Source organism: Malaclemys terrapin, chromosome 14, assembly GCF_027887155.1.
Source record: "Malaclemys terrapin pileata isolate rMalTer1 chromosome 14, rMalTer1.hap1, whole genome shotgun sequence".
In the NCBI taxonomy this organism is placed as follows: Eukaryota; Metazoa; Chordata; order Testudines; family Emydidae; genus Malaclemys; species Malaclemys terrapin.
Window position 1 is genome coordinate 25,235,428 of NC_071518.1, and position 25,892 is coordinate 25,261,319.

General features: G+C 39.9%; 1 protein-coding gene across 6 annotated transcripts in view; it reads left to right on the forward strand.

Moving 5' to 3' along the window:
• Positions 1-25,892, forward strand: part of PHKB (phosphorylase kinase regulatory subunit beta) — a 197,053-nt gene that overhangs the window by 131,409 nt on the left and 39,752 nt on the right. For all 6 annotated transcript variants that reach the window (XM_054048875.1, XM_054048873.1, XM_054048870.1 and 3 more), the window contains 2 exons: positions 14,633-14,688; positions 14,918-15,011. In XM_054048875.1, the coding sequence (XP_053904850.1) occupies positions 14,633-14,688; positions 14,918-15,011 (150 nt within the window). The remainder of the gene's footprint in view (positions 1-14,632; positions 14,689-14,917; positions 15,012-25,892) is intronic.

Here is a 25,892-nt window from a genome sequence, read left to right on the forward strand (position 1 = left end):
TGGTTATATGTCAACCTAACATAGATCGACTTAATTGTGTAGTGTAGACAAGGAGCTAGTTCAAGCAGGAATTAATTCAGGGAAGTTCTATGGCCTGTGCTATGTAGAAGGTTAGACTAGATGATCACAGTGTTCTCTTTTGACCTTAAAATCTGTGAATGTGGATAACATATTGATCCAACAGATACTTTATTAGAATTTTGCAGCAACGGACTTATTTAATAACTGTTATTTTTGCCAGTCTGGACAATATTTGTCACATTTAATGAATAATGTAGGATTGAGATTTGGGTAAAGGCAGTTTATAATTTTCACATGAGTTTCTTAGTATTTTTGAGCGCTGGTTTTTCTAGACAGAATGCTGTGAACATTTTTTAAAATATTTTTCTTTTGATTGAGTTAGTCATAATTATGAAATGCTAAATAAATGAAACAAAAATAACACCTGCACCATCTGAGTTGGTACAAGGAAAAATTAATGTTTGTACTATACTATATAATGTAAAATGTACAAGTGTTTATGGTTTTTAAAATGGGGTGCCTAAGTGCTGCACGTCTAAATTTCATCCTTTCAGCTTGACAGAAGCCAGAATGTTGAATATAATTTGAATATAAATTTACTATTTTTACTTAAAAACAAATGCACACAACTTTAATGTTTGAGTGCATTTGTACCCTTGTACACGAGCAAATATTTCTTGATTTCACAGCAATATAAATATGGGTTGATCAGTTTAGTCCCATCCTTCTAGCTGTAGATCCCTGCAACTATGTATAAGCAGAACAGAACCCAGGAGAGCAAAATTAATTTTCTTTCTAATTTCTTGAAATGTAAATGCAGACTCTAAACCATCAGCATTTTTAAAATTAGGAATTTGTCCGCATGCAAAAGTTCTACTGGTTTAAATTAAATGGGTTTTAAACCAGTGCAAACTCTCGTGGCCTTGTCATCTCTAGGGAAAAAGGCAGGTTAACTGAAGGTAAAATCTTAGTGATGTCAAATCAGTTTGTAGTTTTCACACAAGTTACCAGGTTGCTAGCTCATGTGAAAACTACAGACTACCTTGTCTTCTTCTAGGATTTTACCTTAAGTTAGATAACTCTATTTAAGAACACACCTTTATTCCTAGTGAAGAAACAGCCAGTGCCGATACTTCTAGGGCTAATCTACACTTAAAAGTTTTGCAAGTATATATACTAGCAAAATCCTCCTGATGCTCAGACACCGCTTATTCCAGCAAAAATGTGCTTTTGATTGTATAGTTAACACTGGTTCAGCAAGCAAAATAAGCTATATAAAATATGCATTTTTTGTGCCAAATAGTCATTTCTACACTAGGGCTTTTGCCAGCCTTGAAATGTCACAACCCCTCACCCCAATCAACATTCTAATGCCAGCAAAAGTTTCTACTGTAGATGTGGCTTGTTTTGGTTTAAGATTCATATGTTTGTTTAACTTATACCTATTGCTATTCTACTTCAGCTATACTAAAGGCACTCTTAAATCAAAATGAGCTCCCCACAGGGGATTGTACATTTAGGTTACGCCAGTGCAACTTTCTCATTTAGACAAACCCTACAAATAGTGTATATTTATATGTGAGTGTATACAAAAATTACTATTGCTCGACCTCAATTATGTAGGCAAGTCTTTGTAGAATAGTTTAAGTTTAAATATATATAGAAATAGAGCCTGTGGATAATAGAATATAAGAATTAATGTCATCATTGAAATGTCATAATGTAAGTCTGCTACAGTGTACTGCTACAAGGACATGCTAAACTGATACGATCTGATATGAGACTGTATAAAGAAAAGTTTAATTGTTTAAATCAATTTAAGTTACACAGAGATGGCTGAGAAACCACATTTTAGTTCTGCATTTTTTTTAAGTTTTCAGAAACATTTTTCATCCAGATTCAGGACAAAAAAACAATAACTCAAAAATTTTCACAGGACTTAAAAACCCACTCTTTTTTTTTTTCCCCCTGAAACAGTGAAATGTGGTATTTCCAAAACAAAATTTGCTCACCAGAATCCTCAGCTGCCTACCAGCTGGGCTGTAACTGAGCCAGGAACCCTGGAAGCCCTAGCAGCTGTGGTCTGAAATTGACATAATTCATGACTGCTCTTCAGTAGGGGGCAGAAGACTGACAAGAATTATGAATTAAGAATTATGTCAATTTCAGTCTGCAGCTCCATGGCAGCTAACCTGGTGGACTGTCAGGGAGACTCGAACCTCTCCGAGTACTGGCTGTCAAGTTCCAAGGCCTCTGGCACAACCTGGCAGGAAGACAGGCAGGTTTCCAGAAGTAATTTGTCAAAAGTAAACTGATTCTTCAAAAAAAATTAAATTTTGATAAATTGGAAAATTCTGATGAAAAATTGTTTTTTCAAAATTTTTCCGACCAGCTCTTTCTCTGCAATTTGTGTGTAGATGAGTCCTTTATAATGGAGGCAAGAGCCACATGCATGTAAAAAGTGTGAAGCGGGTGATTAAAAGCACATTCTGAACCTTTTACATTCTTGCAGAGAGACTTTTCCTTAATCCAGAGTAACTTTTTTTCTTACTGTGCAGTGTTGTGGAAGAAATTGTGAAATGTTTATCAGATATTGACGTAAATTATTCTGTGGGAACAAAAGCTACTATGTCTTGTGCAAATGAATGAGTATCCTGCTTCCAAAGCATTCCTTTTTTCTTGATTTATCCAAATACCCCCTACAACCACCCAGTATCTTACTATTTCCTGTTGCCTAAGCAATCCCAATGCCTGGGTGCTAGCTGATTATCAGTGAATGAGACTTCCATTGTTCACACTGCAGCACTCACGCTATGTTAATGTAAGATAATGGAAACTCAGAGACTTCATTTATTCCCAGTTTCAGCTGTTTGTTCATACTTGATGGGGTTCTTACTGCTGCAAAAACTCTGAACTGCTGGCAGTATGTATGGAATTTGCTTGTGTGTTTTACCCAGCACCTAAGGGTGCTACCAGAAGTTACATTGCACAGTCAGTTGTGCAGCACTAAAGTTGGGTTCAGTTAGTTAGCATAAGAATTGCCTCTTGCTCTACAGCCATTCTCAGTTTGCATAAATTCTCCAATACCTTGATCTTCCCTTGTACCCTCTTCTTTCCTCATAATGCCTTGTTCCTTTTCTCCACAATTAAAGAAAATGCATTAAATTACTTCATTCTCTTTTTTTTTAAAGTTATTTCAGGGCATTTGGCAACTTAGAGTTACTGAAACAAAATCAATCAACCCAAATTCAGTTTTAAAAAATAGAGCAATTTTATTATTATTGCATTTGCAATAAAACAACTTAATCAGACCTAAGTTTTGTTCCACAAATATTTAGATAGAAGAGACAACTGTAATTGCTATCTATATGAACTTTCTTTGTGTATAGTATCTTGGAAACACGTCTATCAAGAGAGAGGCTACTTTATAACTGCAGTTCGAGTGCAGTGGTATAAATGTAGGGAACTACTGAATTGTCTCAGATACAATTTTGTGGTACCTGTGGGTAAATATTAATGTTTCAGTGACGATCACTATAAAATGCTTCTGCAGAGGCTCCCTCTTGAAAATGGTGATTTATCTGTGCTGCAGCTCTGGAACCACCTAGAAAACAGTGACTATGTGGTTCATGCTCATAACCGCTGCTGGATACAAACTTCCAGTGAAAGGCTATACAAAAGGCTGCAGACCCAATTTTTGTTGTTGTTTGAAATACCGGTGAAGGACCCCAAAGAATTGGGGAGGGAGGCTAGGATGACCATGGAACTGCAAAGGGGAAATATACTGTGAGAACTACAGTTACAGGTGAATCATTTTCTTTTCTCCAATAATTGCCTCTACAGATCCCCACTTCAAGAGATTAGTTAACTGTTATAACCCCCTGGAACAGTGTCCATTTAATTTTCCTTAATTTCACCATGGTAATTTATCTGTCCACCACTCTTCATACTCAAATAAGATTCTTCTAGCAAAAGTAAACATTTCCATCTTCAAAAACAAAGGGTTTGATCCTCACTGCCCCAAATCCAGCATACTGACCATCACTGGGACTCCGTAGCTTTTCTGAAGTGATCAGATGAGTTTTTACTTGTTGGAGCGTTGCCATATTGTGACAGTCTGGCTAGTTCTCAGGAAAGAGACACTGGATGCCAACTGTCTTAAAAATTGTCACCATGTTTCCAGTCTTCTGTTCTTAGGCAAAATCATTTGAAATGTGGCAACATCCATAATCTACCAGCATCTGATCTCTTTTAACATCCTGGACTTCTCACAATCAGTATTAAAATCCATCATGGCACAAAAACATATGTATGTTACTCTGTGCTATAGCTGCTAACTCCAAATAAAGAAATTTGAAGAAAAAACCCAGTGAAAGCAGAAGAGTTTACTAGATAATTAAGATTCATTTCTTATAGCATGTCTTAAAATACTTATTTATTGGTTTATTTTTTCCTTCAGTAATAAAATGACTAAAATCACAAATTAATAAAGACATAAATATTCAATTTTTTTCACATCTTACATTTCAATAGATGCCTTATACAATATTTCGGAGGTATTTGTATTTAGCCCACATCTACTACCTATGTGTTTGAGCCACATTTAGCCTTTGCTTGGTGAATAATGATAAAGAAATGTGTGGTCAGTGTACTGAAGGAGCTCTTCCTTCCAGTTCGCTAGCGTAACAAAGTTGGTACATAGTTCAGTGCTTTATACTATGTGTCTCACATTTTGAGTCAGAATTCATAGACTATTTTTCTGGTTACTTTTTCTGAAAATTTTGTTTAAAATACATCATAATACCTGCATAGTAGCTTACATTAAATATGACACTCTTTTTAAAGGAGCACTAATGTAGTGGAAAATGTCGGCTATCCTTTAGCTAGCAGTATGTACAAATGAAGCCTAATGAGCACAAATTACTCTTATTTGAGGAACTGAAAGCAAAATTTTATTTAATCCTCAAAATACACTTTTCCCTTCGGTCCCAAGAATTAGCACTGTATTGCAGATAAACTCCTATTTTAGGATCGCTTATTTTAAGTTGTGGCATGAAAATTTAGTCTCTGAAGATTCTTTGTTGTTTAAGACCTACAATATGTTACGTGGTATATAAAAAATATGGTCTGGTTAAGTGATTTGTAAAGGATTGCTTTGTAAATGGGGTATTATCTAAATGGAAGGCATTAGTTGTCATTATAGCTAAAGCTAAATCACTCATCTTAAATCCTACAAAACCTGTAAGAGCAAAACAGCAGTCTTGTATGTTACAGAATGCTTGTGGCGCATAATGAGCAATATGGTAAAGATTGTGTTAAAAGTGCTTCAGTACAAAAACACAATAAAATAATTCATTTAGTGTACATAGCAAACCAGTAGTAGTTTGCTCTCCTAATTAATCCCTAAACATTTTTTTTTTGTATTGCAGCAAAAGGTCTGTTTGTATAACATAATATGAAGTCATCAATATACAATTAGTCCACTACACAAACGAGGATTTTACTTTATGTTCCAAAGTAGAAACAAGAATGACACCACAATCTAAACTGTTCTGGTTTGTGCTAATATTTTTATGTATACACCATATTTTGTTTTGTAGTGACATCTGGTCATTATTTAGTGTTCTCTGTTGGACTTCATTTCCCAATAGAGAACTTAATTTTTTATATATATTCACATGTGTGCACTGTGCTTTTTTAATAGATATAATGTAGGTGGTCAATAACTCTTCTTAAGTAATTGTTATTTTTTTGCAAAAGTTTGTTTGGTCCCCTTTTGTACCTATTGGACCAAATTTTTTGCAACAGAGTTGATTATTATGTTTCATTTGGGGATTTTAGTGACTGAGATGGACCAGATTCTAGTGATAAAAGATGTAATAAGGGCCTGTCATGTCAAGGTTTCCCCTTTGCAGCATATGAAAGCTGATATTTTACTGTTTTGTTTATAACATGCAGCTGTAAAATCAAAACCTGATTACACACCTACTGTGAGCAATTCAGTTGCTGATCAAGAGTATGTGCAAAACTTTAATTACTGAGGTTCTCTAACCTGAACAAATACAGTTAGAATTCTTTTTTTTAAATTTGGGATGTTGATCTTTTGATCTGGAGACTGAAGCTGCCATTACTAATATTCAGAAGAGGGTATTCAAAATGTCACTTCTTGCTTAAATCATTGGTTAATTTTATTTTCAGGATTGTAGATAATTCCCTATAAAGAATCAGCACAGATTATCCTAAAGATAGATAGACAAGGATTTCCAAGATAAACAGAATCTGTATTATGTTCATTTGTTTATACCACCCTCCCTTTTATAACATTGGAGTGACTTCTCTATTATACTGGCCAGATGTAGAGAGCTGTTGAAACAGTGAACAAACCAAAAATTGTAAGCCTAATTCACCAGTGGTATAACTCCATTGACTTTGACCCTGTAGGTAGTTGAGAGTTAGGGAATGGCTAGAGGATAAGACAAGGGTGTGTTTGTTTGTTTTTAATTATGTAAAGTATTTTAGGATATGGCATATCTAATCTGATATGTTGAAAATAAGTATGCATGTTACAGAAATGTTTTCGGGATTCCATCTTGGTTAGCAGTTAATCCTTGTAGAGAGATGCTCAGAATACTGTACATTTATTTTCTAATAGCTTCTATTATCTTAAAATTTCACAGCAGACATGAGTGGTCTTGGTATGAAGTTTTCTGGATCTGTGACATATCTTGAATAATTTAATTTAAAAAAATTAAGAGTTTCATTTAAACTTTTAAATGCTAAGTAATAATTTAAAAACCATATTCTACCTCAAACAAATGCAAATAGCATTCTTTTGCCTTTGTGGATAATTTTTCCTTCATCGAATAAGTGATATATATATATATATACAGTATTTGTCACAGAGCATCTGACTATTGTATTTATGGTGTGATCTATACTCCAAAACCAAATACGCTTAACTCCCTGCATTCCTCTGGTCCTGTCTCTACTGTCAGTGTTAGCTATAGTGCAAGCTTTGCATAAACTTTTATCATAACTAAATATCATCCTTAAATCTTTTCTTCCTGTTTCTGACTCCAATGGAGGAAGCTATAATCTTAGGCATGTTCCTGTTTCCTTTTAGCTTTACTATAATTGTTCAAAATATACAATGTTATATTAAAAAAACTAAATGTTATGTATTTTTTTAGTTTGAGATGCTTCTGCAAGCTTGCACCAGCAAAATTACCAAAAGTTTTGGGCATAAATTGTTTAGCCCTATCTAAGTACTGACTATGATATTCTGGGGTGCAATCCAGACCAAGAAGGGGCTGTTATCCCTGCCCTGTGAACTTGGGTGCCTCACAGTGCTTTGCTGCTGTAGCTCCCACCTGGACAGCTCACAAACAGCCTTCCAGCCTGTGGATAACACCCTGGGTATCTGTGAATAGCTGCAGCCTGCCAGCCATATATCAGTCACATTCTGGCTTCTACCATCTTGGTTACCACATGCTACACACTCCCTGTCCTGGATTTTTCCCCAAAATGTGTTTTCTGAACTGTCTAGCCTTTTCCTGAACACTTCAGATATGTTAGGTCTGTTGCTTCTCTAAGGGGATCAATATACAACAGTTTCAGAGTAGCAGCCGTGTTAGTCTGTATCCGCAAAAAGAAGAACGGAGTACTTGTGGCACCTTAGAGACTAACAAATTTATTAGAGCATAAGCTTTCGTGGACTACAGCCCACTTCTTCGGATGCATATAGCATGGAACATATATTGAGGAGATATATATACACACATACAGAGAGCATAAACAGGTGGGAGTTGTCTTACCAACTCTGAGAGGCCAATTAATTAAGAGAAAAAAAACTTTTGAAGTGATAATCAAGCTAGCCCAGTACAGACAGTTTGATAATAAGTGTGAGAGTACTTACAAGGGGAGATAGAGTCAATGTTTGTAACGGCTCAACTATTCCCAGTCCTTATTCAAACCGGAGTTGATTGTGTCTAGTTTGCATATCAATTCTAGCTCAGCAGTCTCTCGTTGGAGTCTGTTTTTGAAGTTTTTCTGTTGTAATATAGCCACCCGCAGGTCTGTCACAGAATGACCAGACAGGTTAAAGTGTTCTCCCACTGGTTTTTGAGTATTTTGATTCCTGATGTCAGATTTGTGTCCATTAATTCTTTTGCGTAGAGACTGTCCGGTTTGGCCAATGTACATGGCAGAGGGGCATTGCTGGCACATGATGGCATATATCACATTGGTAGATGTGCAGGTGAACGAGCCCCTGATGGTATGGCTGATGTGATTAGGTCCTATGATGATGTCACTTGAATAGATATGTGGACAGAGTTGGCATTGGGGTTTGTTACAAGGATAGGTTCCTGGGTTAGTGGTTTTGTTCAGTGATGTGTGGTTGCTGGTGAGTATTTGCTTTAGGTTGGGGGGTTGTCTGTAAGCGAGGACAGGTCTGTCTCCCAAGATCTGTGAGAGTAAAGGATCATCTTTCAGGATAGGTTGTAGATCTCTGATGATGCGCTGGAGAGGTTTTAGTTGGGGGCTGAAGGTGACAGCTAGTGGTGTTCTGTTATTTTCTTTGTTGGGCCTGTCTTGTAGGAGGTGACTTCTGGGTACTCGTCTGGCTCTGTCAATCTGTTTTTTCACTTCAGCAGGTGGGTATTGTAGTTTTAAGAATGCTTGATAGAGATCTTGTAGGTGCTTGTCTCTATCCGAGGGATTGGAGCAAATGCGGTTATATCTTAGAGCTTGGCTGTAGACAATGGATCGTGTGGTGTGTCCTGGATGGAAGCTGGAGGCATGTAGGTAAGTGTAGCGGTCAGTAGGTTTCCGGTATAGGGCGGTATTTATGTGACCATCGCTTATTAGCACAGTAGTGTCCAGGAAATGGACCGCTTGTGTGGATTGATCTAGGCTGAGGTTGATGGTGGGATGGAAATTATTGAAATCATGGTGAAATTCCTCAAGGGCTTCTTTTCCATGGGTCCAGATGATGAAGATGTCATCAATGTAGCGCAAGTAGAGTAGGGGCGTTAGGGGACGAGAGCTAAGGAAGCGTTGTTCTAAGTCAGCCATAAAAATGTTGGCATATTGTGGGGCCATGCGGGTGCCGCTGACTTGAAGGTATATATTGTCCCCAAATGTGAAATAGTTGTGGGTGAGGACAAAATCACGAAGTTCAGCCACCAGGTTAGCTGTGACATTATCAGGGATCCTGTTCCTGATAGCTTGTAGTCCATCTTTGTGTGGAATATTGGTGTAGAGGGCTTCTACGTCCATAGTGGCCAGGATGGTGTTTTCTGGAAGATCACCGATGGATTGTAGTTTCCTCAGGAAGTCAGTGGTGTCTTGAAGATAGCCGGGAGTGCTGGTAGTGTAGGGTCTGAGGAGAGAGTCTACATAACCAGACAAGCCTGATGTTAGGGTGCCAATGCCTGAGATGATGGGGCGTCCAGGATATCCAGGTTTATGGATCTTGGGTAGCAAATAGAATACCCCTGGTCAGGGTTCTAGGCATGTGTCTGTACAGATTTGTTCCTGTGCTTTGTCAGGGAGTTTTTTTAGCAGATGGTGTAGTTTCTTTAGGTAATCCTCAGTGGGATCAGAGGATAATGGCCTGTAGAATGTGGTGTTAGAGAGCTGTCTAGCAGCCTCTTGGTCATATTCCAATTTATTCATGATGACGACAGCACCTCCTTTGTCAGCCTTTTTGATTATGATGTCAGGGTTTTTTCTGAGGCTGTAGATGGCGTTGTGTTCAGCATGGCTGAGGTTATGTGGCAAGTGATGTTGCTTTTCCACAATTTCAGCCTTTGCACGTCGACGGAAGCAATCTATGTAGAAATCCAGTCTGTTGTTTCGACCGTCCGGAGGAGTCCACGCAGAATCCTTTTTTAAATGGAGTAACCCACACAGTTCACAACACTGGATTTGTTTTGATTAAAGAATATAATAAATTGATAGGTTTTAAGTGAGTACAAGTCTACGGTAGTAAAGTCAGGAATGGTTACAAGAGAAATGAAGATAAAATGCTTCCTCGTACTCTAACTTAACAAACTATACTTGGTTCAAGGTGAAATTCCTTACCACGTTTCCAGTAACTGTTGACAAAATTGTCAGGCCACGATCTGCTCCTGAAGTCCAAGGGCTGTTTCTTTTGAAAGAGAGAGAGATGGCTAGGTAGAGATAACTTAGGGTGTTTTTGCCCCTCCTTTTTATAGTTATCACGCTTTGATATGTATTTAGAACATAAGAACAGCCATACTGGGTCAAACCAAAGGTCTATCTAGCCCAGTATCCTGGCTTCCGACAGTGACCAATGCCAGTGCCCCAGAGGGAATGAACAGAACAGGTAATTATCAAATGATCCATCCCCTATCTCCCATTCCCAGCTTCTGGCAAACAGAAGCTAGGGCCACCATCCCTGCCCATCCTGGCTAATAGCTATTGATGGACCTATCTTCCATGAATTTATCTAGTTCTTGAACCCTGTTATAGTCTTGGTCTTCACAACATCCTCTGGCAGAGTTCCACAGCCTGACTGTGTGTTGTGTGAAAAAAATACTTCCTTTTGTTCCTGCTGCCTATTAATTTCATGTGATGACCCCTAGTTCTTGTGTTATGAAAAGGAGTAAATAACACTTCCTTATTTACTTTCTCCACACCAGTCATGATTTTATAAACCTCAACCATATCCCCACCTTAGTCGTCTCTTTTTTCCAAGCTGAAAAGTCCCAGTCTTATTAATCGCCTCAATGGGGTGACCACATCTCCTCACAATATTCAAGATGTGGGCGTACCATGGATTTATATAGAGGCAATATGATATTTTCTGTCTTATTATCTATCCCTTTCTGAATGATTCCCAGCATTGTGTTAGCTTTTTTGACTGCCACCGCACATTGAGAGATTGTTTTCAGAGAACTATCCACAGTGACTCCAAGATGTCTTTCTTGAGTGGTAACAGCTAATTTAGACCCCATCATTTTATATGTTTAGTTGGGATTATGTCTTGCAATATGCATTACTTTGCATTTATCAACATTGAATTTCATCTGCCCATTTTGTTGCCCAGTCACTGAGTTTTGAGAGATCCTTTTGTAGCTCTTTGCAGTCTGCCTTGGACTTTACTATCTGCAGATTTTGCCACCTCACTGTTTATCCCTTTTTCCAGATCATGTATGAATATGTTGAATAGGACCCCTGGGGGACACCACTATTTACCTCTCTCCATTCTGAAAACTGACCATTTATTCCAACCCTTTGTTTCCTATCTTTTAACCAGTTACCAATCCATGAGAGAACCTTCCCTCTTATCCCATGACAGCTTACTTTGCTTAAGAGTCTTTGGTGATGGACCCTGTCAAAGGCTTTCTGAAAATCTATATCCACTGGCTCCCCCTTGTCCACATGTTTGTTGTCCCCCCTCAAAGAATTCTAATAGATTGGTGAGGCATGATTTCCCTTTCTAAAAAACATGTTGACTCTTCCCCAACAAATTATGTTTCTCTATATGTCTGACAATTTCGTTTTTTACTATAGTTTCAATCAGTTTTCCCAGTACTCAAGTCAGGCTTGCCAGGATCACCTCTGGAGCCCTTTTTAAAAATTGGTGTCACATTAGCTATCCTCCAATCATTTGGTACAGAAGCTGATTTAAATGATAGGTTACAGACTACAGTTAGTATTTCTGCAATTTCACATTTTTGTTCCTTCCGAACTCTTGGGTGAATACCATCTGGTCCTGGTGACTTATTACTGTTTAGTTTATCAATTTGTCCAAAACCTCCTCTAATGACACCTTTTCTTGAGGGTTATTCCTAGATAAAATTCATTCCTGCTGTGAGGACAGAGACAAAGAGCACGGTGGTGAAAGAGGTTCCAGGTTGTTGTTTGCTAAGATGCAGATTTGTTTGTACCTGCTCCCCTTCCTTGCCAAAGAATGGCCTCATGATAGGCGATTGTCCATCAACTTTGATGACACTTGGCTAGAGGCATCAGCTTGTCCTTTGTCTTTGAGAAACTAGTTTACTGATCTGGTAAACACATTTCAGACCTAACTTCAGCTGATGTTCATATCTTTACATAGTTGCTACATATGTTTCACCATGATATTAATGAGCAGCAAGTTATTAGTTTTCAAACGATACCTTACAAGGTATATTTTGTGCAAAGGTTGTTACAATGGTCTGTAGGGTATGAATATAGGGTCATGCTGACATCCACTGTATTCAGCTTTGATTGAATATGAGTAGTTAATGCTATATATAGAGAGCGCACTATAATTTTTGGGGACTGGTAAGTGGCTTTATTTCATTAATCTTCTAACTGAATATTCTAACAGTGTTTACAGTATGAAGTGGCATATTCTAGATCTATAACTTGTCTTCCAGACCTTGACACACTGAAAGGCAAAGACATTTGCTTTCTGCTTAATATATCACAGTATGCTAGTTACATGCACTATATTGAGTTTCTCACAGTATTTTTTGAAAATCTTAAGTTTCACACAGCCAGGTCCTCTAAAATAAAAATGACTGAAGCAGCAAGTCACTTAGAAAAAGATTGCAGCATCTACCTTTTGATAAAGTACTTCATCAGTTGCAGTAATCCATGAAATCCTGGATACCAGTAAATAGATTAACTTGAGAAATGGGGGATCTGCAGTTTATTTTTTAATAAACTCCCTTTTTTGTCCCAGACATTATTTTCTAGAGTTCTGTATTAAAATTTTATAGCTAAAAATTGTTACCTGTTTCTTTGAGTGTCAAGAATCCAATTACTCAACCAACTTAGATACTCTGTCAGTTGGAAATAGGGAATTCTAGTTAGAACCTGTTTTCTTCCTTCTGTCTGTTAAGTATAAATCTAAACATAGTAACTTGGCATAGAACTTATCCAAAGATCTTTCTCCAGGCTTTCATTTCAAATAGTCTCAATCGCAGTAGTCAAACAACCTCAATCTCTTACATGATATTCATAGAAATAGAGCAGCAAAGAAACTTCCTAATTCTAATTCTGAGGTAAAGTTTACAGTGGTCTATTACACTATCCTGACAGAAAGTTATTTTGTCTGTTTTTAATACCTTTACAAACAGTGTTTAGTCAATAGGAACTCCCTGTTGTTGTTGAGGACACTGTTTTGTCATCAAAGTGTTATGTCACTTGAATTTCCAACAGGTCATCCTGGGTCCCATATTGTATATTGTAACATTTATATTGGGGGGGTTGGGGGGAACTAGTTTGTGTGCTTAAAAACCATAGGCTATAGTGCTTCTGCAACCTTTAGTAGAAGTAATTATTCGTGTATTTTTTAGGACAAATACCTCAAGATTTGCCTTTGTGATTACAGCAAATATGACTTGTTTGGAGGAGTCATAAATGCTTGAACTGGTCTTTTTACTTTAAAGACTTACAATGGAAAGAAATTATGGTACATTTTGGATGTAGAAATTTTTAAAAAGTTAACATAATTTTAACTTAATTTTTGCTATGCAAATTCTGCAGTTTTCCTCCACATTGTTAAACTTAAAATTCCAAGTGAGGGGTTTTTACAGCTATAACTGAGCTGTTAGAGAGAACCATCTTGGAAATAACACTATATTTGCTTCTGTTAGATGCACCATAGCACTTCCCCTTCCCTCCTCCTTCTCCCCAGAAAACAGAGGGTATGTATATAGAGTACATTGAATACTATCAAGGAAATGAATGAGAGTAATGCAGACATCTTGCATCTTAGCCAGTGAAGCATGTTGCCAGTTAAATCCTGGCCCCAGTCACTGATTTTAGTGAGATCAGAATTTTATCCAAACTGTTGAATTCAATACTATTTGCATGCCTTTTCTCTTACCAAAATACTGTCATTTATTTTGTTCTTAATGATCTAATTAATCATAACATTAGAAATAGTCACCCTTTAGAAATGTACATTATATCTTTCATACAACAATACAGTTAGCAACTGTCCAGTCAAAAATACTTTAGATTAAAAATATATTAAAGCTATCAGCATGCATGTCATGTGTGTGTGTGTGCGCACGCGCATTTTGTTTTTTGGTTGTTTTTTTATGAAGAATATCAGTTATACAGTCAGTTGTATGATTAATTCTTTACAAGGTCTATGCAGTATATCAAAATAATACTATGATATAGTACGTATAAGGGGAAAATACCAAAAACATCAATACTATAACCTTGCATTTTTTTCTGGGATACATACTGAAGGATTTTTACCATATGTAACAATTTTTAAATAAATCTCATATATGCTTGTATTTTTTCCATTACAAAAATGTAAATGGTGACAAAAGAAGAATTGGTTCCTATCTCCCCAACATGCATCATTCAAAATACCATTGACAGTACAGCTGCTCACTAAGTTGTGAGATTTATGGCTTTTAGGTCTATGGTGTTCCATTACCCTGTGTACACAGTCAAATTGATTAGCAGGCAGTTGAGAGCATAGAGAAGCAGCAGTGCAGTGAGTTGATGCCGATCATATCTATGAACTGTTTAAATACTGTTAATATTGTCCTTGTTTCTTGTTGAGATAACAAACTGTTCTTGGTTAACTATGTTAATAAAAGTATTTGTTTGCCCTTATTGATTTTAGGGGCCTCTAGAAAATGATTTGGTGGTCCATGTGGCCCTGATAGCAGAAAGTCAACGGTAAGACATTTAGTTTTATTAAGAATTTTTATTTTAAGGAAGAATTGAATGTGACTAGATCTACAGTCTGGCACAGGTTTTCAAAGAAGCGTGAGTGAGAATATTAACTCAGATTTAAATTGACATGATATTCATGTTTTTGCTTCTTCAGTAATTGCTACCAAGACCATTACAAAATCAGACTGTAGTTATGCTGTGATTAAATCCCTGCATTTATTTTGTTTTATAGCCTGCAAGTTTTTCTGAATACATATGGAATCCAGACTCAGACTCCCCAGCAAGTGGAACCTATTCAGATATGGGCTCAACAGGAACTTGTCAAAGTAAGAGATTTTGCATTAATGACTTATCTATGCGGTTCTTCCTTTTTCTTTTTTTTTTTTTTATGCAATTCCTTATTTGCTGACAACCAGACTCGTGCCTACTTATGTTGCAATGAATTACCTAGGTTTTTGTTTCATTTTAATTAAACTGTAAGATACTTCAAAGTGTGCATTATTGGTTTATAATGCATGCCTGTTTGAAGCATTTAGCAAATAATTGAATGCTGTGTTCTATATTTGCACTTAAGTACATCTTTGACCATAACCGAAAATGTAATTTGTGATGATCTGTTATCTGATCTAGGTAGTATCTAATCACCTTCCAAACAATAAAAAAAAAAAAAAAAAAAAAGAATACAGTGGATCAGTGGACTTAAGTCAAGGTTGATCTCGACACACAGTGAATCAGAGACAAATACAGAGATGGATTTAAGCAACAGACCATAACTTTATTAATTTATCAGTGGGTGGGTGTGCTATATTCCCACCCCATGCTGTCACATAGCAGGCATTTGTTTGGGTGGAGTGTGGGGTTAGAGGGCTCCCAGAATATAACAGATATCTCAGGGAAGATGCTCCTTGGCCAGTGCCTTAGGACAGTTCACTTCTGAATCCTCTTGCCCTCCACGTTTGTGGGAGGATAAAAGGTGCTAAGGGGGGAGCTCAGTCTGCAAAGTCTTAAAGTCTCCCCTTTTCCTATAGACACAAGGTCCAACAGTGAAATTCTGGGTCTCATTTACCTCAGGGAACTGGCCATTTTAGCCATTATCTGCACTGGAAACTGGCTAATGGAGGTACCAGCAATTAGAATGGTCATGGCCATCATGGCATCCATATCCAGCCCTTAAAGTCATGAAGACATCTGTCTAATGGTGTCCATCATCCTTATAGCTTATGCCCAGTGTATTGGATGTCCCTATGTGTGATCATTGAGCCCCCTGTCCCCAAAATTATCCTGGTAGTCTTGTGGTTTGGATTCTGATGGGGCTCTGTCAACACAGGTTGGCTTGAGAGCTCCCTGCCAAACTTGCTTAGCGAGCATCTCTGACCAAACCAATTTTGTGCATGGTCATTACCACTTAATCGATTCCACATCCCTCTGAATCCTAATTCTCAAATTTAGTCTGGTGGAAGCCTCAAGGTCATTTTTACCAAGTTGAATACCTCAGCCATCAGTGAGTGCAGCAGAGCCATAAGCTGGTTCCATAACATGGCTGTTCTGCTATATCACTCAAGGCAGACAATTTCAGCCTTGAAGCTCAGTTGTGATCCACCTGCTGACCTCATTGCCTGCTTGTGGGCCCCATTCACAGTTGAGTGCCTGCAGCTCCAGACATCAATCCTCCTCCCAGTGTCTCCTGCAATCACAAACGACAAAGTTAGTTCAGACCCGGGATGTGCCCCAGCAACCTATTGGTAGGTGAACATATATTCTGTAACAATCTGATTTCCAGGGCTTGATTGCCTGGACCTTCTGGAAGTTGAAATCCTCTGATCCTGTTGATTTTTGTTGCCCCAAACCTAAGGGAACTCATGCCAGAATTTGCAGGACTGAGATGTAAGTAGGCTAATGCCTTCTTCGTGTCCACAGCAAACCGATACCTGCTCAGATAGCTGCCATCCCAGGATATGAATAGAGCGTCTGGTTCCTGGTCCTGTATGTTTTAAAAGGCGTTGATAGCATTCATGGGTTTACCTGTTGATCGTCATATTCCTTGAGCTCTGCTGTGGCCCTCTTTCCTGCCTGATCAGTTTTTGAATACTTCAATTTCAGTGAAATTGCTCCTGCGTAAATTGCACATCCAGTAGTTCTAATGCACACCTGGAGCTATCTCCTGTTGTCTGCGGCACTAGTTTAGTAAAAGCACCAAAAAAAAGGCGATGACAAATGCTGCTTTCAATAGAACTGCTTCCACCCTACAACTGCACGCTCTGGGTAAAGCTTCTAATCAGTATGGTTATGGGGAGCCTGTCTTCCTCCCTGCAACCATCTTCTCTGGAACATCCTTTCAAAATCTTCCTTAATAAAAATCCACTACTTGAGTCAGCAAGTCCTGCTAGCCTCCAGCAAAACCTGAGGCCAGCAAGGTGACCCAGTATTATGGATGAAGCCAATCCACGGTGCATTAAAGACACTACATTTCTTACCACCTGATGTTCAGGGATGGAGCAGATACACTGGAGTCCTTCCCTAACTCAGAATTATACAGATTCCACTAAACTGGCCTTGTACACTCTGACGGGGGTGGGGGTGAGCGGTAGAGGGAGCAATGAAGTTTGTTTGCCAATTCTAAAAGCTGTCAGGAGCCATGTCTTGACAACTGATGAGGCATCACCTGAGGGCCTCTTCTGGTGAATTGTGCAATTTCCTGGAAAATGTCCTCTTGAAATCGAAAGGATGTCAGCAATGCCCTTATCTATGTCATGAACATATACTGCACAGATAAGAATGTTAAATAAAAGGCAGTGCAAAACAAATGTCCTCTAAGGCCTCATTTTCCATGAGAACTTTGCTGACTGCCGATTGATAATTGAGGGTACGATAAATGGTGAATAATCCTGCACCGTCTCTGATGGTTCTCAGTGTATCCAGGAGTGAGAGTCCTCTTGTTACTCCCTGACTCTAGTGAGACGGAGTCTTGCTTGTGGTAGCTCCCTACCATCACCAGCCTTTCAGCCGCTCAGTGATTCTCCTCTGGGCTATGTTAGTCCTATGTTTGCCTTGCAGATTAACAAGAGGTGCACCCCAGATCCCTTGTGATATCCAGCCCTTGACACTGGCTACTTACAGAAATCCCAGTTCCTTTGCTGCCAAAGGAGCAGTGTACACCAGTTTTACCTTAAATCACTGCTCCTGTATAACGCACAGCACCTGTGAGCACTTGCAATAAAACAAAAGAAAGTTTATTTAAGAAAGAATAGAGATGCCACTAGAAACAAGGGAGAGTGAAGGGAACCTGGTTACAATACGAAACAAAATCATAAAACACAAACTAGGGCATACACTTATTAGATCGTATAGGTAACCACTACTAAAGTAGGTTCCCTAACCCCCACCTCCCCCCAAAAGTAGTCTGTTGCTGAGCTGGTTGGCTTCCCAGGAACAAGGATGCACACTTTCATGAAATACCCCTGCTCAACAAGATGACTCCTCAGTGAATGGATACAGTGCGTCTTTCTTTACCTTCTGATATACTGATTCAGTCTTTCAACTTTACTCGGGGCAAGTCTACACTATAAACTTACAGCTGTATAACTACATCGCTCGGGGTGTGAAATATCCACACTCCTGAGCAACACAATTACACTGACCTAACTCTTGATATTCCATTTTGTGTGAGACAACGACCTGATGACCATGCCTGTGAAGAGTTGCCATATTCCAGGTTGCAATTTTGGTGGACTGTCTGAGATCCCAGATACAATTGGATGCGTTGCCACAATATACTGCAGACAAGTCTCCCGACATCAGAGGACTCGCGTTCCCAGGGCGGTTTTGGCATGAACGTGTCATGTTTGCACTGAGGGGAGACAGCACCAACAAGGCATCTACAGCTGAAAGTAAGGCAGGGGCTTTAACCATGGTGCTGAGTACTAGGTTATTCATCATCATCAAAAAAAAAAAAAAGCAAATGATTATCCTGGGAAATACCTCGTCCCACTGGGGGATGAGACGGAGGTGCAGTAACGTGACCCTTTTCCTGGTCTACCAGTATGGGCTTCACGCTGTGCAACCCGAGACGTTGAGTCTTTCTCGGCGACTTCCTTCACCTCGGGTAGCTAGGTGCAGCTTCTGCTCTGCATCTTCGCCGCCTGTGTTAGCCATCATTTTCAGAGTTCACACTGGATCTGTCCACCTCGCATAATGCCCAAGGTGATATTTCAGACAAGCCTTCATCGCTGATGGCATAGCTCCAGCGAGCAATCCCCTACTCCAGATGTTACACCCCCTCCACCACAATGAGGTACATGGACTCTCTTGGTATATTGATTACAGGACTAACAGAAGCAAGGCTGATAGATCACGGACATCACAAGGTGGAAGATTCTTTACTTCTTTATTCTGGTGGCCCCAACCATCTATATGGGGTAGCACTACTACTGTGAAGTGAGGCCAAGTCCTCCCTGACAACCTGGATGCCTGTGTCTCCTCGTTTACTTACTGCATGTCTTAAACATCGGCATGGTTACCTCACTGTCCTAGTAGTCTATGCGCCGATAGAGGAATCTGCCGACTCAGTTAAAGATAATTTCTATGATCATTTGGAACATCTAGTATGCACAGTCCCTCCACATGATAAGCTCATGATCCTGGGTGACCAAAATGCAGTTACTGGCTCCCTGCGAACTGAGTTTGAACAGGTCATCGGTCATTATGGTTCAGTTACACCCAATGATAACTCTCGCTGCTTGCTTACACTCTGTGCCTCCCAGAATCTTTCCGTTCTTGGGTTATGGTTCAAGTGGTGATGCATACACCAGATGTCATGGATCTCTATGATGGCGTCACTCAGAAGGAGTTGGACCACCTAATTATACGTGATAGGCATCTCTTCGCCTTCCGTAGAATATATCGCGGTGCAGAATGCGTGGCGAACACAGATCATCTAGTGGTCGTCCATATGGTGTTGATGCTCCAATGAGTAGGTAAGCCCTCTGTGATGATGAAGAAGTTTGACATCAATGCACTCCATGTGCGAGGTTTAGCCAACAGGTTTTGTATTGATGTCAGCAACAGATTCTCGGCTCTAGCCAATCTGCCAAATGATGTGGAGGTTGCCTGGTCCCTGTTCACTTCTGCCCTCAACCCATCTGCTGAGCAGACAATTGGATATAGGCATCCAGCATGCCGACCATGGCTATTGGAGGAGGCCTTCCAGATAATTAAATTGAAAGCTGCAGCCTGCCAGCATGGTGATAAGCGCATTCGTGATCAGTTGAAGCAAAAAATTGAAGCGTGGCACTCCACGATCGCAAGACATATTATAATCAAGTGGCGGATGATGTTGAATTTGGCTTAGCCAGGAGCGACTTGAAGCCAGCATTCCGTGCCATTCGCGATCTCACCGGTCAAGAGGTAGTCACTACGAACGGCATCCTGAATGACAGCCAAGGCCATCCATGTAAATCAGATGATGCCATTCTCTCACGCTGGGTGGAACATTATCACAGTGTCCTGAACCATCCTCCACTGTTCAGAGCTGAATGTTCTGGCAGTCACTGCGGTTCAGGATCCAGACATTTATACTGATGCACCAACATTGGATGAAGTGAAGTGTGCCATCTCTACACTGAAAAACAGACGCGCAACTGGTGCTGATGGCATCCCCTCAGAGCTGCTAAAATGTGCTATTGATCCTGTAGCAGAATCACTTCTGGCCATCTTTCATCTGGTGTGGCGAACTGGAACCTTGCTAACTGCCTGAAAGGATGGTATTGTGATCTCGCTCTATAAGGGCAAGGGACCGCGCAGTTAACGTAAGAGCTACAGGCCAATCACCTTGCTCTCCATTCCAGGGAAGGTGTTTGCTCATGTTTAGTTGGCACACCTGGAGCCTTTGCTACATCAGATGCGTCGTCCCCAACAGTCAGGCTTTATGTGGAATACGTCCATATTAGACGCCATTTTGGCCCTTTGCTTGTTGTCAGAGATACATCGCGAGTTCAGGAAGCCCCTGCATGTAGCATATGTTGATCTTAAGGCTATATTTGCTTCAGTAGACTGTGTTGCATTATAGAAGGCCTTAAAGGGTGTAGGTGTCCCTACCACTCTGCTGGACTTGATTAGAGAGCTGCATAATGGAACCACTGTCCGTGTTCGTCTGGGGAACTGGATAAGTCGGTTTGATGTTTAATTTACAGTAACTCCTCACTTAACATCCTCCCGCTTAACGTTGTTTCAAAGTTACGGTGCTGCTCAATTAGGAAACATGCTCGTTTAAAGTTGTGCAATGCTCCCTTATATAACATCATTTGGCTATCTGCTCTGTCCACTGCTTGTAAGATTCTGTGGAAGAGCAGCGACTTGTGCAATACTCCCTTGTAAAGTTCCTCTTCTCCCTCTCCTCCCCGTCCCTCCCAGCGCTTCCCGCTGTTTGGTGGTGGTTAGGACTTTCTGGGAGGGGGGGAGAAGACCGGGGAAGCGCTGCGTCTCCGCTCCTTCCCCTCCCTCCCAGAAAGTCCTAAGCGTGAAGCGCCAGGCAGGAGGGGGAGGAGCAGGGAAGCTCTGGGTCTCCGCTCCTCTTCCCCTCCCCCCCCCCCAAAAAAAAGTCCTAAGTGCCGCCCAACAGCTGTTTGGCAGTGCTTAGGACTTTTGGTGGGGGAGGAGCAGGGATATAGCATGCTATGGAGAGGAGGTGGAGTAGGGATGGGAAGAGGGTGGGCCTGGAGTGGAACGGGGACAGGAAGAGGCAGGCCTGGAGCATCCTCTGGCAAAGTCAGCGCCTGTTCTTCTCCAGGGAAGCTGCCACTGCTGCTGTGAAGGTGCTTCCTAGCGTCCTTGTCTGCAGCAGACTGTGCCTGTGTGGGGTAAGCCAGGGGCACTTCCCAACCACAGTACACTGCAGTATATATGCCTTTTGTCTGCCCCCACAAAAATTTCCTTTGAACCTAACGCCCCGCATTTACATTAAATCTTATGGGGAAATTGGATTTGTTTAACATTGTTTCACTTAAAGTTGCATTTTTCAGGAACATAACTACAACATTAAATGAGGAGTTACTGTAGTTCAAAATACTCAATTACAAAATTGCAAACTAGCCTAGCCTAGCATTTTAAAGCTAAAGACTCTAAAATATGGGGCTGTGTCCAAAGAAATAGTATATATGAGAGGAAGAGATGAGGAGGAGATATGAAAGTAGAAATGTAAAAAGAGTGTAAGGAATGGCAGAAAGATAACAGAAACAGTTAACAAATAAGAGGAAGATGAGATAGACAGGAGGAATGCTGAGGATGGGGAAATTCAAGCAAGTAGAATAAGAAAACAGATGGTACAAGAGAGCAGTAGAAGACAAGAATAGACTAAGTGGTAGCAAAAGCAAAGAATAGAAAAACAGATGGCAGAGGAGTCCACTTTGGCTTTTTGTAAAGGACTCTAGAATCTGGATACCCATTATCACTCCAGGCTTTTATAGAAATCTCTAGCTATTTCTTTCTGCACTGCATTGAACCAACTGGATAGAGAAGGTTAACTTGAAAAACTTCCATTAGTGAATTGTACAGTACTTGAGATTTCTTGGAGATGAACTAGTGTTCTGGTGTTTTGAGCTAGGGGTGTAGTTGGTAGCTAAAATGTTGGTTAGCTTAAAGGCACATTTCCAAAAATAAAGAAATGAGGCTGAATCTGAATGATGTAGTTTGTGGATTTTTTTTTTTTTAACAGTAATAGGTAAGGAGATCTATTATTGGAAGATGCAGAGTAGATTGTAGAGCATAGCAGAATCCCCAAAGAAAGATGTGGTATTATAGGATTATTAGAATTCCATTTTTATTAGTAAAGACAGTTCTTTTATATGTAAAATATTATAGACTGTTCTAGGGAAGTAGAGCTCCATCTAGTGTTACGTTATAATGTGCTTATTACTTGTCATTCATATGGTCTCTGTACTATGTAAGAATAAGCAGTTTAACATGAATGGCAGTTTTTAATTTGTTATGTACGGACACCATATTAAATTTATTAATATTTTTGACATTGAATGGACTCTCTAATCTTTTCCCACTTGAATATAGTTATTCAGATTGGATAATTGTGATAGGGGACATTTTGTTCATTGCATTGTAGCAGTGTGATTGACAGTTCTATATCTCTGTTTACAGCTTTGTAATGAGTGAAAAAAGCCTTTGTGCTACATATGCAATTTTTTTAAAATGCTAAAGCCAAACAAGCTGACTCCAAGGCCAATTTACATTGTACCTAATCTGCAGAACATGGACACATAGGTCAGGGAAGTGGGATTTTTTTTCCAAAATAAGGAGGAAAAACTCCCTCCCTTCAGTTTGATAAACAGCTAGAGTCCCATGCCTGTTAGCTACTCTCCCATCAGCTTCAGTTCACTAGAAGTAGGGTAGCCCTGAAAACAGGTTCTATTCCATGACTTTTTTTCCCTGTTTTGCATTAACTCTCCTTTCTCCCTTGGTAGTTCTACAGTACTTCATTGGATAGAATTTTATTTTGTTACTTTTTGCAGCAAGTTGACTTTTCTTCTGTAAGGTCATCCTGCTGTAGAACTAGTAACCACAGCTTTCTGCAATCTATGAGGCTCAAAAAGCAGCAAATGATTTGGACTGGCTAGAGTTGATGTATTCAATGAGACTTTGTTGTTTTCAAATATTCTAAATAGTGAGATTTCTTCCATTACAGTTAATTTACAGCTGTTGTTGGCTCATCGCCTCTCATCACTGCAGAGTTGGACTGTGTAATTGGCACATGGGTTAACCTAGCCCAGGTGTAAGCAGCCACACTGCAAAACCCTACCCAAGCTACTGTTTCCTCACATATGCTGCACTCCCCCGCGTGTCTTTAGGACCTCTGGGGGCATACCCCATGGTTCTTTATGGTGCAGTAAGATGAGCCACTCTCATTCTTTCCCAGCCAATTGTGAGGAAATATTTGTCTTTCTGCGGACATTGGGGTGGAGGGAAATTGTGGGAAAGCATAGGAGGACTGTCAGCAGTCGCATGATTTATCCTGCATCCGACTATGCCACTGTGACAGGTTCGGTCACAGAGACCCCCTTGGTACTGTCACGTGACATGCTGGAATTACCTCTGAGCCCGTTTTCCCTGCCAGCTTGGGACTTCAGAACCCTACCTTGTTGAGCCAGACATGCCAGCCGGCTGCAACACAGACCCAAGGTCTGAACCAGGCCCCCAAAGCTGCAGACTTTAACCAAAAACTGCTCAGCAAGTCACCCATCTCCAGCACCCAGACACCCAGTTCCCAATGGGATCCAAACCCCAAATAAATCCGTTTTACTCTGTATAAAGTTTATACAGGGTACACTCATAAATTGTCCGCTCTCTATAACACTGATAGAGAGAGATGCACAGCTGTTTGCTCCCCCAGGTATTAATCACTTACTCTGGGTTAATAAACAAAAGTGATTTTATTAAGTATAAAAAGTAGGATTTAAGTGGTTTCAAGTAATAACAGACCAAACAAAATAAGTTACCAAGCAAAATAAAACATTCAAGTCTAAGCCTAATACATTAAGAAACTGAATACAAGTAAATCTCACCCTTAGAGATGTTCCAATAAGCTTCTTTCACAGACCAGACTCCTTCCTAGTCTGGGCCCAATCCTTTCCCCTGGTACAATCCTTGTTAGTTCCAGCTCAGATGGTAACTAGGGGATTTCTCCATGACTGGCAGCCCCTTTATTCTGTTCCACCCCCTTTTATAGCTTTGGCACAAGGCGGGAATCCTTTGTCTCTCTCTGGGTTCCCACCCCCTCCTTCTAAATGGAAAAGCTCTAGGTTTAAGATGGATTCCAGGATCATGTGACATGGTCACATGTCCTGTGAGACTTCATTACCTACTTGCTGGCACCCGCGTATACAGGAAGGCTTACAAGTAAACAGAGCCATTTACAACCAATTATCCTGGTTAATGGGAGCCATCAAGATTTTTAATCACCATTAATGGCCCACACTTTGCATAACTACAATAGGACCTCAGAGTTATATTTCATATTCCTAATTTCAGATAGAAGAATGATACATACATACAAATAGGATGCTCACACTCAGTAGATTATAAGCTTTGTAATGGTACCTTACAAGAGACCTTTTGCATGAAGCATATTCCAGTTGCATTATATTCACACTCATAAGCATATTTCCATAAACATATAGAGTGCAACGTCACAGACATAGGGGGACTGTCAGCAGTCGCATGATTTATTCTGTGTCCGCAATGCAAAGTGGATGGGTTACCAGCCTGACTGAAAGGGGAATCCAGGTTCTAGCCCACAGCCCCAGCCACCTGCAGTTTGAAAGCACCACTTAATGCCAGTGTAAGGTTTTTGTGTATGGACTCGAGGAAGGTTACGGATAACATCCAAGTAAGAACCCAGGCTAATTCTGTGGTGAAGACATACACTAAGAGATCATAAGTAGGTAGTCATCTTTGTCTAAAACTTCATCTTCATTTATCCCTGAGAGATCTTTCTTCCTGCATTCAGAGAGAATGTGCCCAGAGAAATCTTCCTGATGTCACTTATAAAATTCTAGGAAATTTAGTTCTATTTTAATAATGGTGAGCTTTATCATCTAAAATCACCCAAACAGAATGGGAGTTGCAGATATTTTTTTCAAAGATTTAATTTGCATGTGTACTCTCGTTTACTCACAGCTCAATAGTTATGACATGTTTCTATTACATGTTGACTAATCTGATACAGCACAGTGTTGTAAACCTCACATATTAATGAATACATTGCCACACAGGAAAACAAGATATTTACATTAAAAATATTCTGTTGGTAAAACAGTATAAGCCGAAAATTAATGCCTAAATCAGCTAACATCAACATTTGCTTTAATGATCGGTCTAGGGTAGATAGTTTAGTTAAGTTGGGCAAGTTTTGAGATTTCTGAATGGGAATTTGGAATGAATCAACCTAGTCAATAGAACACGAATTCCCATTACAACATAAGGCCCAATTCTGAAACTTGCTGCACATAGGCAGGAGTCAGTGGTGCTGTGCACAGATCCAGGAGTGAACCCAAAGCTCAAAGATCAGACCCTAATTCAGTATGTGTGGTAGGTTCTGCTGAAGAGACCCAGGACTATAATTATTGTGATGTTCAGGGCATGATTGAGATGCTAACAATACAGCAATGTTAGCCGCTCCTGTTCGCTAGCTCATCTAGTCGCTT